Here is a 16,246-nt window from a genome sequence, read left to right on the forward strand (position 1 = left end):
TCCAACATGATCTCATCAGCTGGAAGGGGTGTAAGCTTTTACATCCTGTTTTGACCCCTTCTGGATACTGTCCGGAATCACTTATATGTTGCGTCCTCATCCAGAGCCGTTGAGGAGAGTCTGACCTTGAGAGCGACACACCAAACTTTCCGGTAGACCCAAAGTCCTTAATATCAGTTCCTCGCTCCTTCCCATAAAAAAATATCGCCAGCCCGTCTTTGAACTCCAGTTCACTGCTCTCAATCCGTCACAATGGCCTCCCCCCGCGAGAAGAATAACACCAAGTACGCCTCCGAAGACGAGACCTCGGAAGCACCCAGCGAGCAGCAGCAGAAGCCCCAGCGCCGTCAGCGTCCGCAGCGCAGACAGATGCAAAGACGCCAGCAACAGCAAAGCGGCCCCCTCGACCAGATTGGTGGTGTCGGTGATGTCGGCAACGTAGCCAACGGTGTACAGAACACACTAGGCAACGTTGCTGGCGGTGCGCTGCAACAGCAAGGTGGAGGTGGAGGCGACAAGAGCGATACGCTTCGGTTGCGCCTCGATCTCAACCTCGACATTGAAATCACGCTGAAGGCACGCATCCACGGTGATCTTGAGCTGGCTCTCTTGTAAGTACCACTTGCTCTCTCTGTTTCTACCTCTCCCCCACCAGCTACGGCCCTCTTGTCTGCGCTAGTTAGAGCTCCATTCCGTCCTCGCTTCTTACTCGCAGGCAAGCACGGGCTAGTTAGTAGCTTGTAGCCAAGTTCAAGATGGGCTAATGGGCTTTACCTCGTCTTTTAATCAGGAACTGAGAGACGTTTTCCACAGGGACCAATCTTAAAACGACAAGCAAATCGTCGAATTGCTTTACTTCACGGAGTCTTGGGTTTGACAGTGGGCGAAATGCTTTTCGATCCAGTGTGTTGGAATGTGCGGGTTTTTTTTTGTCACCCGTTTTAACCGCCTAACCGTAAAAAGAAACGGTAAGACCGGCAAGGGTTTGAGGAGTTGGTGGACGGATGGGTTACTGGGATCCATCTGCCGCGTGTATTATGAAAGATTTGTGCATCATCGACATGAGATACGGACGCTGTTTCGGGAAGTTTTATGGGTATCTTGTTCGACGTTAGCCAAAGCATTCTAAGCAATTTTTTTTTCTCCTGAACAAACGATACCTGACAAGAATCAATCACATGCCCTAATGTGGCAGTCTTTGGTGACATCCTTGCAACATACAATGCTCACACGGCTGCGAGGTCTGGAAATGCCAATGATCCCAAGCCCCGACACGACCGCGAATCAACTCGGTTGACTGACGTAGCGCGTGTCGTTGGTTTCAGCACACCATCAATGCTCTCAGCCACCCGCTAAGTGCCAAGCTCGTGTGGAGTAGCGTCGAAAATCAGGCAGAACCATGTGTTGTGACATCCGCCGTCAAGCACGCCAAGGGGCGGAGACGGTGGCCAGTAACCGTTCGTAGTGCCAATTTCCATTAGCCTTCGTCTGTTTCATGCTTCCGTTCGGCGCCGTTGATCTTGGTGACGGGGCAAATCTCCAATGCGACGGTGGCGGGAGGGGTGCTCTTCCCCCACCCACCCAACAATCACAGTCAACAGTGGTTGCCCATTCCTTCCAGAGGCTAGTGTCTTCGGGAGGCATTACGGAGACGTGGGAGCGTCGGCTGGAAGAGTGGCTGGATACGCAATTGGAAATCGACGGCGCCTGAGACTACTGCAGACAATGCTCGCTGTGCCTTGCTTTCCATGCGTCGTTTCTCCTGGGCCTAACTAGCGTTAGTGTCTTCTGCCCAGAGACAACACATTCAAGGACTTGGACGTCCTGACGGGATCATGCTGGGATCCTGACTTCATTTCGCGTCGTCAAGTGCTCACCGAGACATGGAGAGAAGGAAAAAGGAACAAAATCCCTATGAGTTTGGCCGGTCGATGTCAATGGTCAAGCCACAGAGCGGCTTCGGCTTCCCTATCCGTCCAATGTCGACGCAGCGAAGCCGCCACATGATGCGATGTAACTCGGCCCAGGATTGAGTTGGTGTGCGAGTGAGTCGTCCTTTGGTGCCCGCCCGCCGCCAGATGTAACGGTGGAACGGCCCCCTTGCTCCCCTCTCCCCACCACTCCTCTCAATCCCAATGCCACCTCAAGAGACGGGAGGCCCGGTAAACGGCATCCACAGTACCGTCTCGACTCTGTGTGGCGGGGGGCTCTCAATCGTGCAAAACGCTAGACGTGCAGGGTAGCCGTGGCTGAAGGGGAAATTCTTGCGTCGCATCCCGGCGCATCGGGTGGGAGCATCAGCCACTCACGTCCAACGTCGTCCTGGTCGCTTTGAAAACGTCAGTCAAGCGATCTTCACCAGTCTCAATCATCGAGCCACCTGCCGACAAACGTATCGCGCCGATCGTGCTCCCTCCGTCTCATTTCCAACGGTCTGGACTTTCGTCGACTTTTTTCTTCTTCGCCTATTTGCATCTCATTGCCCCTTCTGGCTACCATCGAGATCATCCTTCGTCAGGTCTTGTCGGTTGTGGCGTTGACGGCACGCGGCCCCATCCTTTGGCAAACTCGAGACGTCTCTGAGGGTCTGCTGAAGCTGTTCGGGCATGAGGACCAACCCGAACTTCTGATGAAGCTGATGCCTCCCCCTGGATCACTCATGAGCCACATCTGAATGCTGATTGTCTTGTCCAGGTCGATGTCTAGGACCTTCTCCAGAGTCTGTGGTCGGTGTGGTCGGTAAGCTCGAAGCTTCCTCTGGGTCAAGTGAGGGCCCCCGGGCTGGAATAGCGTCGATGCACGTGTGTCCAGGCTCGCGCTCCGTACTCTTCAGCAACAGTTGACGGCTAGCCGTGCGTTCCGTCTGTACAGTAGCTCAGGCGCCAGCCTAATCACTCAGCACCACGGCCGTTCGCACAGTCGTTTGTGTTTCAATGGAAAACAGGCTTTTCCAGACTTGTCGGACCTTTTGCTTCCAATGTCAGCGCTGTTCCGGCACCATCTTCGGAGCCTTGCCTAGTTCCCATTCTGCCATCTTCACCACCCGCCTACGATCCCTCCCTCTCGTGCTCCTTTGCATGCTGTTTCCGAAGTACCTGGTGGAGACATTTGCGTGTATCTGGAGACACTGTGGAGTCGACAGATCTCGGTTCGAGGAGCCCTTGACCCCCCATCCTTGCACAACAAGCCTGACAAGGAGTCAACGTGAACCGTCGCCCCGTTCGCCTGTTCTGGAACCCAAGAGCTGCCCCAGTTGTCAGTCTCGGCAGACACAACCCACTCTTGGTATCGCTCGTCGTCGACCTGACGTCACAACGACTCGGCCAACCCCCTTCTGCATTGCAGGCCTTGCAGAACCGCTCCCCGCGCCGCGCGAGCAACCAGAAAACCTCTGCCCGCGTGTGTCGGCCAAGGGGTGCACCGAGAGAAACGTAACGTACTCAGGCACTCGACAGAAACACCCGAATACCATCTCTCCTTACTCTCTCAACCGCCGCCCAGACTCTCTGAAGCAGGCCGATCCTGAGGTGGGTTGCCAGCTCTCCATTCCATCACACAGCTGGCGGTGGCCTCGCTTCCCTCCCCTTCCCCTCTCTTTGACAGTCAAGGCCTAGCTGACGCAGAACATTCTCCTCCCACAGAGCCATCCAATGATGACGGCGTCCCCTCCTGCTCAGCAGACTCCACCCCAAACTCTCAGCGACGAAGCCGACAGCCCTGCCTCGAAGCCGCCTGCACAGCAATCTATGCAGAGTCCCGTACCTGCGCGCCCGGAACCCTCGTCGCACACTATGCACCCTATCGAGCCACATCCTGTGGCTAGAGCCGGAGATCCTGATCATACTTCCCGGCATGATGAGTATGAGGTTGTCGAGGTCGAGGAGGGGGAGGCTGGAATGGAAGAGGCCCCCAAAGGCACTTTCTCACGCCCGCCTCTGCCTCGTCTGAACTCTCAGTCGCGGGCAGCTTCCTCGCCGGCGCCTTTCCATGAAACCACTCCTCCGCAACATCCTCCTCGACAGAGTAGCTACAGGAGCACCCCACAGCCGCAGCAGGGCAGGCCTGTTCACTTGCAGGGCTCGCGGGAGATACCCATCCCGATGAGGACATCGTCAACACAAAACCAAACGGGACCCGAGGTATCAACGCCGCCGGCAACCGAGACCACAGATACTGGCACAGACGAGGGCGCGCAAGATGCCAAATCATCGTCGCAAGACACACCGAAGCCTCAGGAGAAAAATGCTCCCATCGCTATCCCCAAGGTCACGCCTCTGTCTTCAGACCTCAGGCTGCCGCCAAACCTTGCCGAACTTGCGCAAGGTCTGGATGGCAAGTATGTCGATGAGTTTGGGAACATTCTGGACTGGAACGGCCAGGTGCTTGGACGCGTTGAGGGTGACCTGCCGTCCATGATCGGACGGCCAGTCTCAGTAACGGGCGAGATCTTCAGCGAAGACGGTGAGGTGGTCGGTTACGTAGCGGAGAACGATACCATTCCACCAACACCTCCGTCCCCCAAACCTATTGAAGGCATGGGCGACGGACTGAAGGTGGACCATATGGGCAATATCCTCGACAAGAATAATAATGTCGTCGGCCACTTCGACGGCGCGCCCTTAGCCAAGTCTGTCCAACAGACGGGCCAAACGAGTAGCTCTGGCGATTCCAGTAGTCCTCGACCTGGTTATATGCCCGACACGCACACAAGCTGCCCCCAATGTACTGCCCATCGGCAGTCCAAGCCATCAGCTACAACTCCCAGTCCGTCCGAGATATTCATGGACGTTAAGTCGACCAATGATGGCATTCAGCTTATCATCAAGATCCCGACTGTATTTCACGGTGGTGGGAATCCCAATATCCATATAGGAACCAGATGAGCATGTAACGGGATTTGCGGGGGGTTTTTTTTTCCATGGAAGTCGATCTTTGGGAGTTCTGGAACCAACGGTAGATGCTAGCATGCGGCGGCGTTCAGACGGTAGTGAGATGGACATAGGCTAGGATTTGAATTGTAGTTCCATCCATACAGAACTTTGCAACGAACCGTTTGCACAAGCTCGTGGCTCAAAGACCCCGTTACTGACCCGTTGAGTGAGGCTGAAAAATTGAACACGGGGCAAGACCTTCGGATGCTTGCGGGCGCATAGACGCGGGTTGTGATTTGGGAACTTGCAGGACGTGGCGAATGGAAGTTGATTTTTTGTGTTTCGAACAGCGTCATGACGTCCGTCGTGCATGCGAGTCCAGCCTTCATGAACTTCGCAACCACATTTTAGAAAAGAAAGTTGCTGGAGGTGCCCGGGGGGTTAACTGTGGAGGAACTGACGAATGAATGATGCAGAGCAGGGAGACCCCCGGGAAACACTAGCCACACCAACTGAGCGTCTCCAAGAAAGGTGGCCGTCGATCGATCAGGAAGCCAATGGTAATTCCCCAGACTGGCTGGCTGTCACACCATACCCCAAGTCGCATCTCCCCTTCCAAAAACGAGTTGCGTCATGATAGCTGGGATCCAGCCGTCCAAGGGCTCGGACGAGTGTGGCTTTGCGTCATGATGGGCGACTGGCAACCTGACCATCCCTCCCCCATGAAGTCACCCTGTGGCGCGAGCAGGGGCTAGAGCTTCTAAGGACGAGGGAAGCTCCTCGAGCTTGAGCTCCCCTTGACGTAAGGTTAGGGGCCGAAGTTCAGCTGGAAACTTGATTTGCGCCAGAGAATTTGAGGTATAAGACGTCTGACCGGCAGGTCTTTGGTATTATGTTTTGACTTTCCTCTCCCAATTCAATGCAATCATCTCATGAACAGCTACATTTTCTAAGATACCCTGTCAGCGCTGAGTACAAAAACTTTTATCACAACAAGAGCAAGATCAACAACAAAAGTACAACAAGAACACAAACAACATGGTCGGAGCTGCATCCAAGTCAGGCAGCAGCATGCCAGGTGGTTGGGGAAAGGGCGAGGAGCAGAAGTCAAGTGAGTTCACTTACGCGGATCATGATGATTTGACAACTGATTCCTCGTAGCATACTCGGTCGAGCAAGATATCCAAGACCATGGCGACAACCTCGTCGCTGGTGTTATTGGCAAAACCGGTGAGGTGGTAGACGAGACCGGCAAGACTGTTGGCAAGGTCACGGAAGGCGAAGCCGGAGAACTTGTCGGCAACGTCGTCACCGCGACAGGCGATATCATCGGCAAGGACGGCGGTGTCATCGGCAAAGCTCTTCCTCTCGGCGAGCTGACGGAAGGCGGCGACTCCAAGGAGGGCGGCGGCTTCAGCATCATGGGCGCTACCAAGGGCGTCAAGGGCATTGTCGATACTGTCGACGGCACTGTTCAGACCATCAACCGCACATTACCGCTTGTCGGCGACTTGACCAAGGGCATCGGTCTGGGTGAAGGCCAGGGAGGTGTGCTCGGCGGCGTCCTAGGTGGTCGTCAAGATGAGAAGGGCTCTCAAGGTGGATTACTCGGAAACACCTTGGGCAACGTCACTGGAGCTCTGGGTGGTCAGTCCGAAAAGGGCACATCATCAGACAATGCCCTCGGGGGCCTCCTTGGAGGTGTTTTGGGTCAGAGTCAAAGCGGCGGCCCTCTTGGTGGCGTTCTTGGTGGCACTGAGCCCTTGAACCGCGATCAGTCCGTCACCGACAAGGACGAGAAGCTCACCCAGCTGCTTGCTGAGCAGAAGGAGGAGGCAGACGATAAGGCCTCCTTGACCGAAAACGCGAAGCAAAACCTCTTCGAAGACAACGAGACGACCTCAGAGGTTGCCCCAATCGATCTTCAGGATGTCGAAAAGTCGCAACACGACCTCGATGGTAAGCTCACCACCGGCGGAGAGAACACCCAAACAGAGACTGAAGATTCCCAAGGCGCCAAGACAGATCTCACAGAGCAATCAACAGTCGACGGCAAGGATGACTTGCAAGAGGTGGATGCCGAACCTATCGAGGAGGCGACAGAGATCGACGAGACTGTCAAGGATGACGCGACTGAGAAGGTTGGCACTGCCAAGACTGACGCCCAGTCCCGCGTTCCCGATGACATCGCCACTCTCGATATTCCCGTCTCACAGATCCCCGATGGTTTGAAGAGTGAGCTTCCGGAAGATGTCCAGACTGCCGACATTCCCGTCTCACAGATTCCCCTCGATGCTCAATCGAAGCTCCCCACCGACTTGGTTTCCAAGTTGCCCTCGGATCTGGCTTCCCAGGTCGAGGACGCCAAGTCTGGCGCCGAGACTCCCCGCGAATCTGACGCGACTGAGGACTGGGCTAACCAGCAGAACCCTGAGGAGCAATTCGAAGTTCCCGAGGACGCTCAGACTGGCGAGTTCCCCAAGACTGAGGGGTTGACTGAGGGTGTTGAGGGTGTTGAGGAGGGAGACGACTCGGGTGTGGAGGGTATCGAGGATGCCGCCGAGACCGCCACTGCAAAGACTGGCGACATCCCCGACATTGACGTTACCGCTGCGTCTGAGTCTGCTCCCAAGTCCACCATCAAGGACGATATTAAGAGCGTCCTCAGCACGATCCGCTCTGCCATCCCCGCAGACCAAAGGACCGTCACGGTGTCTGGCGACAAGCTTCTCCAGCCTTTCGAGAAGTTTCCTGGCGCCGAGATTGACGACGAGGGTAAAGTCATCTTCGACAATGCCTCCATCGGCCGCATCGCCGAGGGCAACCCTGAGGACCTTGTTGGTATGACCATTGATGCCGAAGGCAACGTTGTAAATGAGCGTGGCAGCATCATTGGCAAGGCTGAGCTTAAGTCCGAGGTTGCGGAAGAGCTCCTCAAGGATACCATCGATTTCTCCATCCTTAGGGGTGCCAAGGTCAACAAGGCCGGCAACCTCGTCAACGACAAGGGTGAGGCTGTGGGTCGCATCGTCTCCGGCATTCTCAAGCATCTGGTTGGCCGAAAGGCCAACGAGCTTGGTGAGATCTGGAACGACGGCGGCAAGGTCATCGGCAAGGCAGAGCCCATTCCTGAGACTGAGCGTGAGGAGCTCAGTGAGCCTGCGCCCTTTGAAGACTTCCCTGGCGCTACTGTTGAGTCCAACGGCCACGTCCTCTTTGAGGGTGACATCGTAGGCCGTGTCATCGAAGGTGACCCGAAGAAGCTTAAGGGCAAGAAGGTTGATGACGATGGTGATATCCTCGACAGGAGCGGCAATGCCATTGGCAAGGCTGAGCGCTGGGAACCCGAATCTGAGCCTGAGCCTGAACCAGAGGCGGCTGTCGACAACTCTGCCCTCGCTGGCAAGCGCGTCAATAAGGCCGGCAATGTCGTCGACAAAGATGGTACTATCTATGGTCGCATCATCGAGGGTGACATCAAGCGCCTCATCGGTCGCATGTGCGACAAGGACGGTAACGTCCGCAGCGAGTCCGGTGACATTATCGGCCGAGCTGAGCTTGTCGCAGAGAGTGACCGCGAAGGGGCCAAGGAAGGTATTTTCGCTGAGCTTCCTGGCTGCACCGTGGCCAAGGACGGTACCATTGTTACCCCCGCTGGAGACATCGTCGGTCGTCTTGTCCAGGGTGATGCCAAGGTCCTCTTCGGTCGCCCAATTGATGAAGATGGTGATATTCTCGACCGCAACGGCAACTTGCTCGGCAAGGCCGAGCGCTGGGAGCCTGAAGCTGCCCCTGAGAGACAGAAAGGCCCTATGGAGGGTCGCAAGGTCAACCGCAGTGGCGAGATCGTCGACGAGGATGGTGATGTGATCGGCAAGCTCACCTCTGGCGAGATCAAGGCCTGTGCTGGAAAGCCCGTCAACGAGGACAATGACGTTGTCGATTCCAAGGGACGAGTGGTTGGTCACGTCGAGCTTCTCGAGGACATTCCTGAGCCTAAGGGTCCTATGGAAGGTAAAGTTGTCAACAAGGAGGGTTTGGTTGTCAGCGATAACGGCGAGACCCTTGGCAAGCTCACCAGCGGTGAGCTCAGCATCTGCGCTGGCAAGAAGGTCAACGAGGATAACGACGTTGTTGACTCCAAGGACCGTGTTGTTGGCCACGTGACCGCCATCGCTGATCTTCCTCAGAAGAAGGGACCGATGGAGGGTCGCAAGGTCAACAAGAACGGCGAGGTCTGTGACGAGGATGGAAACATCATCGGCAGACTCACTACTGGCGAGATAACTATTTGCGCCGGCAAGGAGGTCAACAGCGACAGCGACGTTGTCGACTCAAAGGACCGTGTTGTTGGACACGTAACTCTTGTTGAGGATATTGTCGAGGAGGAGGAGGCGCCAGAAGAGACAGAGGAGGAGAAGCAGGCTCGCATCGAGGCCGAGGCCGATCGTAAGCTGGCCAAGAATCTCGGAGCCTTGATCGAGCAGGGCCTGGATCGTCTCCGTCCCATCTGCAAGTTGATCACGCAGAAGATTGAGGCTGCTGAGCGCCAGCCAAAGGAAGAGCGTGACGAGGAGCAGCTGGTGAAGGACGTCAAGCCTCTCATTGAGGAGGGTGGCAAGCTCTTGACTGAGCTAAATGGCAGTGTCCGCGCTTTGGACCCTGACGGACGCATCCAGCAGAACGCCAAGGCCAAGTCCCAGACTCGTGAGGCTACTCCCGAGGAGCATCACCTCGCCGAGGTCCTAAAGGAGGTGAGTTTGACTCCGAGATGATGACCCCCATGATTATGAATGCATGTTAACTTTGATGGCAGTTGACTGGTACTATCACGGAAACTGTCGAGGGTGCCAAGCGCAAGCTTGAGGATCTGCCCAAGGCCAAGGCTGAGCTTAACCCTCTCTGGGGACTTCTCACTGAGCCTTTGTTCCAGATTCTGGCTGCTGTCGGTCTTCTGCTGACTGGTGTCCTCAACTTGGTCGGTCGTCTTCTCAACGGCCTAGGGCTTGGCAGGATTGTTGATGGCCTGCTCGGTACCTTGGGTCTCAACCGTCTGCTCGATGGCCTTGGCCTCGGCAGCTTGACAAAGGCTCTTGGTGGTGGTAAGAAGAAATAAGAGGTTCTAATGATTGCATGAGTTGTTGGTCTCGCGCAGTGGATTTGTCGGATACTTTTTGACGATGGTTTATGAATGTGTCATTTCTCTGGATTGTCATTTCTACGGGTTCGGTGGTTTCGGCAAAAATGTGTACGGGTTGGATTGGGTTTGGTCCTGTAAGAGTAGTAATGGTGTTGAATAGTTCGAGCGACCAATTTGTACGGCCTTCTCAGTTACTCTACGTCTAAGCTTGTAACCATTGGCATGTGGCATCGTGACAGCTCGTCGGGATGGTCCAAGTTGGATCTTTGAATTCGACATGGCGTTGGGTGTGTAGTGAGGAGAAACACAATCGCGAGGAAGTGAGGTTAAAAGAAGGTAGAGTTTTTCCCAGTAGGGTCGCACCTGTACGACTCCTTCCTCTGTCCGGCACCGCCAACAAAAACAGAGGTCGTGTAGGAGGTGGGCAGGTGCGACCTTTCCGGAGGAAGCGCAGGCAGGGACCACCATGGTTGTTGATCCCAATCCGCCCTTTCTTCCCTTTGCACCTTTGCTTCCCTCTTCCAGCCTTAGCACCTGCCGCGAGACACCGTTCCTTTCCCATTCTGACAAGGCAAAAAAGGGCGCCTTCCCGTTTGCGGAACTTGTGGTGGTGATGGCCAAACTTGTCAGATCGCTTTCTTTCTCGCTCGTCTCCTTATCCGTCTGCCCCATCCGTGTGTTGTGTGTCCATGTGGCTTCCCGTCCTGTCATCCCTTGGGTCCCGTAGCACCCCCCCGTTTGTTGAAACATCGCAGCCGATCCGCCATGGCCCCAATATCGGCCGCGGTAAGTTAAGGTGAAGGCGCTGAGACATGACACCACTTTCTTGCTTCCTAAGCTTCAGAAAACCACCAATAGTCCCATTTTCAATATCCCAACTTTCCAAATTCCGAAAAGACAGCTGCCGGCCTTGACGCCCTGCCTGTTTTGCCCGTTCGGGTGGTGTCTCCCGCGATTTAGACTTTTCCTACTATTGATTCCCTTGTCCTTAACACAAAAACAGGGTCCCCGAAGCCTCCAATGCTCCCCCAATATTGTGTCGGAGCCTGTTTTTAACTGCTGAAATCCTCGCTTTGAGCCCCTTGGAGGGCAGGGTTTCCATTACTACCACGGCACCCTCAGGACAGCCATGGCAGCAATTCTCTCCGTCTTCATCTGGATATGCGGGAGCGTTGGGGATGGCGGACGTTTAATCAATTGGCGCGGTCCACACCATGAACATCCTCAAATGGTGTTTTGGGCCTGGGCTGTGCCGCTCAAGTTGAACCGACAACACTCTACCGCTACAAATCGGTATCGACCTATCCGTATCGGCACCTTGTTCCAGTGTCTCAGTCGAACACCATGGATCCCCATGCATGGTTATCCAAGTGGTGTATGGATGATTCCACCATGTGTTTCTGGGGATTGATTTGGAGGACTACGACCTGGAATTCGAAAGTACGGGTACGACTACCTACCCAAGGTAAGAAGGTATGGTAGGACAATCCCTTCTTGGCGGTTTGTTGCACAGAACGGGGACACAACGGGTAATCAGAACATTTCCAGTCCACTGTGATGACTGGCGTGATTCGCGATGCGAGCTACCGCGACGCACCCCTTTAGGTCCCTAGCCCAGCGCCGGAAGGCGTCCGCTCCGGTCGGCTATTCTCTAGCGACATTCTTCAGCGGACCTTCCGCTGTCTTTCCCCCCTTGCAGCTCCGTGGTTTGATTTTGGCCGTAATTACTCGGCGATATTTCCGGTCTTTGCCCGGACCCAGATTACGATAAGATAGCGTTTATCGATTAGCCATGCAGCGCTTACCTAAGGTAAGGTATCGATCAAGCAGTCATTGGATTTATCGAGGTTCCCATCCTCAATAATATCTAAGGTAAGGCAAAGGCAGGTAGTGACCACTCGGAAGTGACGTCAAAGCCGCCGCCCCTTGGAGCTCTGCGCACCCTTTCCCGTCACCTTCATCAACCACCACCACAAGCATGCCGCATGACGGCATCAACCACACAGACTGATGTCAACCGCCGCAATCAGCAAACAGCCGCAAATCACCCCCTCTCTGACCATTTCCCACCACTCAAGAGCGCGCCCCCCCTCTGACCTTTTCAATTCCTCCAACACAGAGAGATCATACAAGCGCCTCACTCAGCTTCCGTGCAACGCCCCTCCGTTGACGCAAGAGCCACCTACCCCCCTCTGTTCCAAGACTGGCCAGTCTCTGCCCCCTCTTTCCTCGAGTGAATGTGTAAACGTGATGTAGCCAGTGAGGTACCTCAAGGAGTAGTAGCTCCGTCCTGATGCGAGGTGTGAGCTTACCTTGACCTTCATATATAATGCCATGTCTCTCCTATCCCGAACATAAGTTCCCTTTCCAAAACTACCAAGCCTCGCCACCAACAGCAACTACCCGTCCATTCTGCAAACTCAACAGCTCCCAAAAAATACCTTCAACCCCGACTTACATACAAACACGCATTCCAAAATGCCCGAAGGACGCCAATCTCCTCCCCCTGAGCGCCAGTCCGGCGCCCAGCAGCAGGACCCCCCCGCCTCCGGCAAGGGAACCGACGACGCCGCCAACAAGGAGCAAGCCAACAAGGAGTCTCTCGATGTATGTCAAGCACCTTCTCATCGACTATGTCATTGATCCCAATCAAGTCAATCTAACCAAATTTTTCCCATTGCAGAAGCTAGAGTCCAACCCCAAGGGACCTCTCGACGATGCTCTCAAGGAGAAGTTCTCCAAGACGCAGTAGATCAGTATATGAATCATGAGATGGGGTACGGATATCATTCATAAAGGCGTTGTTGGGACATGAAGCATGAGGCACACACACACATCACGATTGTGAAGCTGTATTTTAGACATTGAGAATGCCAAATAGAAGCATTCAAAAGTCACCCCAAAAATCATATCGCCTAATGTGAGTGGGACTATCTACCAGTGTTGTGATTATTAGATCTTCCTCAAAATCTACAGTATCCATGACGTCTACTGGTGCGAAATGATACCACTTGAATTGATTGAGGTGAGGGACTTTTTCACATTCCTACCAATCACAAGCAAGTCACGCGTTGCCAGTACTGTGACCTACCTAGACATTGGCTTCCCCTTCGGCTAAAATATGCATCACCAGGATATGGAATATTTTCGGACAGGAGACAAAGCCAGGATTCAGCGTCGGTTTAGGCAGAAAAAATTCGTGGACAGAACGGGATAAACCGTCACATCAGAATGTCGGGACAAGTATGAGAGAAAAAATGTTCGATGCCATGATTTGCATTGAAATTCGTAACTACCTAAGTGCCAAGGAAAACCACGCGCGTCGCAATCATGAAACGTTTGTGCCTAATAAACCCAGCCAACGCCTGCCCTCAGATCCTTTTGCGAACCAGTTTTCGTCACTCTTTTACAAAGGAGTCTTCTCGTCGGTCGCAGCTGACGGCTTGGACAGAGGAACAGCCGTCGTGGTGTCGGGCTGGGTAGGAGACTGGGTGCCGATGGTCTCACCAGTGGCAGGGGGAGCAGTCTTCTCCTTGCCCAAGAATCTCTCGAGACCGGAGGCCTTGTAGGCGCTGCCGCCGTGCTCCTCCTTCTTGAGGTCGGCCAGACGACGGGCCTCGGTGTGAATGTCCTGCACCTGTCGGGAGCCGGTCTCGTAGAAACCGACAATCTTCTTGCCGGTGGGTGTGCTAGTGGCCTTCTCAAAGTACGAGCTCAGGCCGCCAAAGAGACCCTGGGCCTTGGCAGAGATGCCGTAGGACTGGTCCGTGGCCTTGGCGCGATCGGTTGCGTGGTACTTGGAGTCAAGACCTTGAAGGGTGCTCAGGAAGCGGTTGGAGACGCCGTGCTGACTGTCGAGCTCGATGGCGCGCTGGAGGGCGGCGTCACCGACCACGTATCCCTGGGCGAGGTACTCGGCGAAGATACGAGAGCGAGGCTTCTCTTCTTGTGTGATATCGTCCGAGTCGCGGTTGGCATTCTCCTTGTGGTGGGCGGCGTCATCGGTAGGGTCGCCGCCGGCGCTGGTGACGGTGATGTGGGAGGTACCGAGCTGGGTGTTGTTCAGAAGAAGGGCCGTCTTGGCGGCAGTCTCCTTCTCGAAAGTGACGGCGGCATCCTTGGTCTCGCCTGCGGGAGTGACCTCGATGTTGGTGATCTTGCCGCTGCCAATTGTCAGCCAAAGCTCCAAGCCAGGGGGAGTTGCGGTGTACAGGGGAGTATCAGGCTAGAGGGTGCCTCGAAGGGGACCGGGATAACTTACCAGAAGCTGAAGAAGTCCTTAATCTCCTTGTCCTCGGTCGCCGAAGCAATGTTCTTGACGTGGACGGTGGTGTTCGACATGATGGCGGTTGTTGGTGATTTGACGTTATTGAGAAATGTGTGGAAAAGTTGTTGTAGGAGGGAGTGTTGTGAGGGGTAACTGGAGACTGGATGGGGTATCAAGGGCGGTTATGTACGTCGTCTGTCACGTTGGATGGGTATCTGGGAAAAGCAGAAAATGAGCCGAGCAGAAGAGGGTGTTGGTCCGAATCGCGTCGATGATGGGTTTTATGTAGAAAAGGGACGTGCCGGCATGGGAATGTTGGAGGTCAGTGAGACGATCAGACGAAGAGTCATGGGAACGCGGTTTACCTTTTAGCCAAGGCAGGCGACGAAAGACCATCCAGCCCAGGCGTGCCGGGCCTGGGGGTAGAAGGTGGCGGCCTCCAGCTGCTGGTGACGATGCTGGGCACCACAGCAGAGCAGGGTCCCTGTTGGGAGAGGGACCACCTGGTGGTAGGTAGCTGCCCTGTCTGCATGGGCATCGAGGAAAGAACGAGGGCGGCAAGCAAGGAGCAGGGGCCAGCATGGGCCCAGTGCCAGCTTCCGCCAGAGGGGAAAGTGGGGCACGAGGGGGCGAGGTCCAAACGTCATCGCCTGTAGATTTGAGGAGCTTATGCCAGGCATGGGTGTGGCTGTGGCTGTGTGCGAGCTAGAAAGAAGGTAGCCCCAGTAACAGCGCCAGACCTCAGCCACGTATCTTTCCCACTCATTTTGGAAGCTTAGATACCTTCACATGCTTTCCCTCATTTATCCCACCTACTGGAAGGCTCCAGAACATCAGGCGACCCTGAATCCTCCCTTCATCCCATACCGCACCAGACATATTTCCCAACGGAAAGACCAGATGACGCTACTCAGTACGGATACGACGCGATTGCTGTCAGGACATGCCGCGACACCGCCGTGGTTGTGTTGCGACGCGACGCTGGGGCGACGTGGCTCGTGGCTGGCATTTCACCCTTCACCTTGCTTGCATGCATGGAAGAACTCAGAAGTTTCTCAATCTTGACTGCCCCAGCAACGTCGTCTCATCTAATTAGCGTGCGGTCGCTACCTTTGCCTACCACGATTATCCTATACGCCTCTGATGTTGCTGCACATTTTTGCATCACATCCGACGCCTTCTGGCTAATGATAAAGGTCGCCACTCCAGGAACGAGACTCGGAATCCACCACCGCCATGCCATCATCCACCGCACCCATAGGATAATGCCCAAACGTCTATCTACGGATCCAATCCTCATCCGTCTCCGCGTCCGCGTACCGCAACGGCCGTCGCTCTTGACCCCCGAGCACAGAGGTTCGGCCGGCTCCAGTGGAGCCCACGGACCTTGGATCCCGCCCATGCTCCGTCGGCCCCACGCCACCACCTCTCCTGATGCTTTCGAGCCGACTCGGCGCCTTCCTTGTACAGCTCAAAGTTGATCTGTGGCGGTTCCCTCAGGTCTGCGGACCGGTTCTTGATGAGTGTTCTGCGAGTGCATCTTGACCGTCGAGAAGCCGACGATAATTGGCAGATCGAGGAGCTCTGGCTGCTGCACCTCGGGCCAGAAGCCGCAGAACGCCCTCAGCCAGCTAAAGAAGAAAACTTCTCGCTCGCCACTCAGCGAAAAGTTGGATCTGAGCAGCAACGAATTCAAGTATCCAGGTCACATGTACGCGCCCTTGCCCTGCCTCTACAATGCCTCGCACGGGTCTCTGCGGTTTCCAATTGCGCAGGTCGGCTCGTCGGGCTTCAGGGTAGCTGTGAGGTCGACCTGCGCGTGTCCGACTACAGAGAACTCTTGATTGTCTCGGAGGTTCCGGTCTATGCGCGGCAAGTCTGCCACGAACTTGGTGTCGAGTGCTTTGAAGTCCGGTTGGTTCCCGATATTGCTTAACTGTAAGACTTGGGGCGAACTGAAAGCACCAC

General features: G+C 55.1%; 6 protein-coding genes across 6 annotated transcripts; 4 read left to right on the forward strand and 2 right to left on the reverse strand.

Moving 5' to 3' along the window:
* Positions 1–252: 252 nt before the first annotated feature.
* On the forward strand, positions 253–615 carry CORC01_13986 (uncharacterized protein; the record flags this gene model as incomplete). The annotated part of the gene is made up of 1 exon (XM_022625600.1): positions 253–615. The coding sequence occupies one exon, from the start codon at positions 253–255 to the stop codon at positions 613–615; it is 363 nt and encodes a 120-aa protein (XP_022467880.1).
* Positions 616–2,674: 2,059 nt separating this feature from the next.
* CORC01_13987 (uncharacterized protein) lies at positions 2,675–4,883 on the forward strand (the record flags this gene model as incomplete). Its single annotated transcript, XM_022625601.1, has 4 exons — positions 2,675–2,739; positions 2,812–2,921; positions 3,346–3,527; positions 3,642–4,883. 4 exons carry the CDS (start codon positions 2,675–2,677, stop codon positions 4,881–4,883), a joined length of 1,599 nt encoding a protein of 532 aa, XP_022467881.1.
* A 1,026-nt stretch (positions 4,884–5,909) lies between these two features.
* On the forward strand, positions 5,910–9,987 carry CORC01_13988 (LEA domain-containing protein; the record flags this gene model as incomplete). Its single annotated transcript, XM_022625602.1, has 3 exons — positions 5,910–5,982; positions 6,033–9,625; positions 9,688–9,987. The coding sequence occupies 3 exons, from the start codon at positions 5,910–5,912 to the stop codon at positions 9,985–9,987; spliced, it is 3,966 nt and encodes a 1,321-aa protein (XP_022467882.1).
* A 2,502-nt stretch (positions 9,988–12,489) lies between these two features.
* On the forward strand, positions 12,490–12,763 carry CORC01_13989 (uncharacterized protein; the record flags this gene model as incomplete). The annotated part of the gene is made up of 2 exons (XM_022625603.1): positions 12,490–12,618; positions 12,695–12,763. The coding sequence occupies 2 exons, from the start codon at positions 12,490–12,492 to the stop codon at positions 12,761–12,763; spliced, it is 198 nt and encodes a 65-aa protein (XP_022467883.1).
* A 654-nt stretch (positions 12,764–13,417) lies between these two features.
* On the reverse strand, positions 13,418–14,352 carry CORC01_13990 (RNA recognition domain-containing protein; the record flags this gene model as incomplete). Its single annotated transcript, XM_022625604.1, has 2 exons — positions 13,418–14,174; positions 14,273–14,352. The coding sequence occupies 2 exons, from the start codon at positions 14,350–14,352 to the stop codon at positions 13,418–13,420; spliced, it is 837 nt and encodes a 278-aa protein (XP_022467884.1).
* Positions 14,353–14,476: 124 nt separating this feature from the next.
* CORC01_13991 (uncharacterized protein) lies at positions 14,477–14,674 on the reverse strand (the record flags this gene model as incomplete). Its single annotated transcript, XM_022625605.1, has 1 exon — positions 14,477–14,674. One exon carries the CDS (start codon positions 14,672–14,674, stop codon positions 14,477–14,479), a length of 198 nt encoding a protein of 65 aa, XP_022467885.1.
* Positions 14,675–16,246: the final 1,572 nt, after the last annotated feature.

Source organism: Colletotrichum orchidophilum (genome assembly GCF_001831195.1).
Source record: "Colletotrichum orchidophilum strain IMI 309357 chromosome Unknown Scaffold_228.1, whole genome shotgun sequence".
NCBI classification, from domain to species: Eukaryota; Fungi; Ascomycota; class Sordariomycetes; order Glomerellales; family Glomerellaceae; genus Colletotrichum; species Colletotrichum orchidophilum.